This window comes from Aptenodytes forsteri, unplaced genomic scaffold (genome assembly GCF_000699145.1).
Source record: "Aptenodytes forsteri isolate BGI_AS27 unplaced genomic scaffold, ASM69914v1 Scaffold472, whole genome shotgun sequence".
NCBI lineage: Eukaryota > Metazoa > Chordata > Aves > Sphenisciformes > Spheniscidae > Aptenodytes > Aptenodytes forsteri.
The window spans coordinates 204,225-204,931 of NW_008796038.1; the positions used below are offsets into that span (position 1 = coordinate 204,225).

At 63.5% G+C, this 707-nt stretch overlaps 1 protein-coding gene across 1 annotated transcript in view; it reads left to right on the forward strand.

The window, feature by feature from the left end:
- Positions 1 to 7: 7 nt before the first annotated feature.
- Positions 8 to 707, forward strand: part of LOC103904094 (zinc finger protein 397) — a gene marked incomplete at its 5' end in the record, with an annotated part of 3,035 nt that continues 2,335 nt past the window's right edge. The window contains 2 exons of the mRNA XM_009285450.2: positions 8 to 232; positions 454 to 643. Coding sequence (XP_009283725.1) covers positions 8 to 232; positions 454 to 643 — 415 coding nt within the window. The remainder of the gene's footprint in view (positions 233 to 453; positions 644 to 707) is intronic.

Below are 707 nucleotides of genomic sequence, written 5' to 3' on the forward strand. Positions count from 1 at the left end.
TGACGTTTGCCGGCGTTTGCGGGAGCTGTCACAGGGTTGGTTACGGCCGGAGGTGCGGAGCAAAGAACAGATCATGGAGCTGCTGGTGCTGGAACAATTCCTCAGCATCCTTCCCGAGGAAATCCAGAGCTGGGTCTGGGTGCGACACCCCGAATCCTGTGCCCAAGCCGTTGCCTTGGCCGAGAGCTTCCAGCTGGGACAGGGGGATCCCGATGGGATTTGGGAGCAGCAGGTGAGAGCAGCGGCCGGATCCTGCCCCGGCTGGGGGTTTGCAAGGAGCTCCCATCCTCCTGTCCCCCAAAACTGGGCACAACCCCCCCCAGCATTGCTTCCAAGCTCGTTCCCATGGGACACCCCCAAAACTGACCCTGGAAAGGCAGGAGGGATGGGGGTCCCGGGCACCCAACACCCCTCTGCAGCCCCTGGGTGCCCCTTTTTCCTTGGGTCCCACAGGTGACGGTGCGTGTGAAGGTGGAGGAGGTGGCCCCGGGGGACGTGGAAGACCCCGAAGTGGTGGGGGACCCACCGAGCCCCCCATCAGAGTCACCCCAGCTCCCCTCTGGGGATGACTGGGGGGAGGAGGTGGCCCAGGGCAAGGTCAAGTTTGTCCCCGAGGAAGAGGAGCGGCACCTGCAGGAACCAGGTAATGGGCTGAAGGAAAAAGATCCTTCACCCCCCCCCCCCCCCAAAAAAAAAAGGGGGAGGAC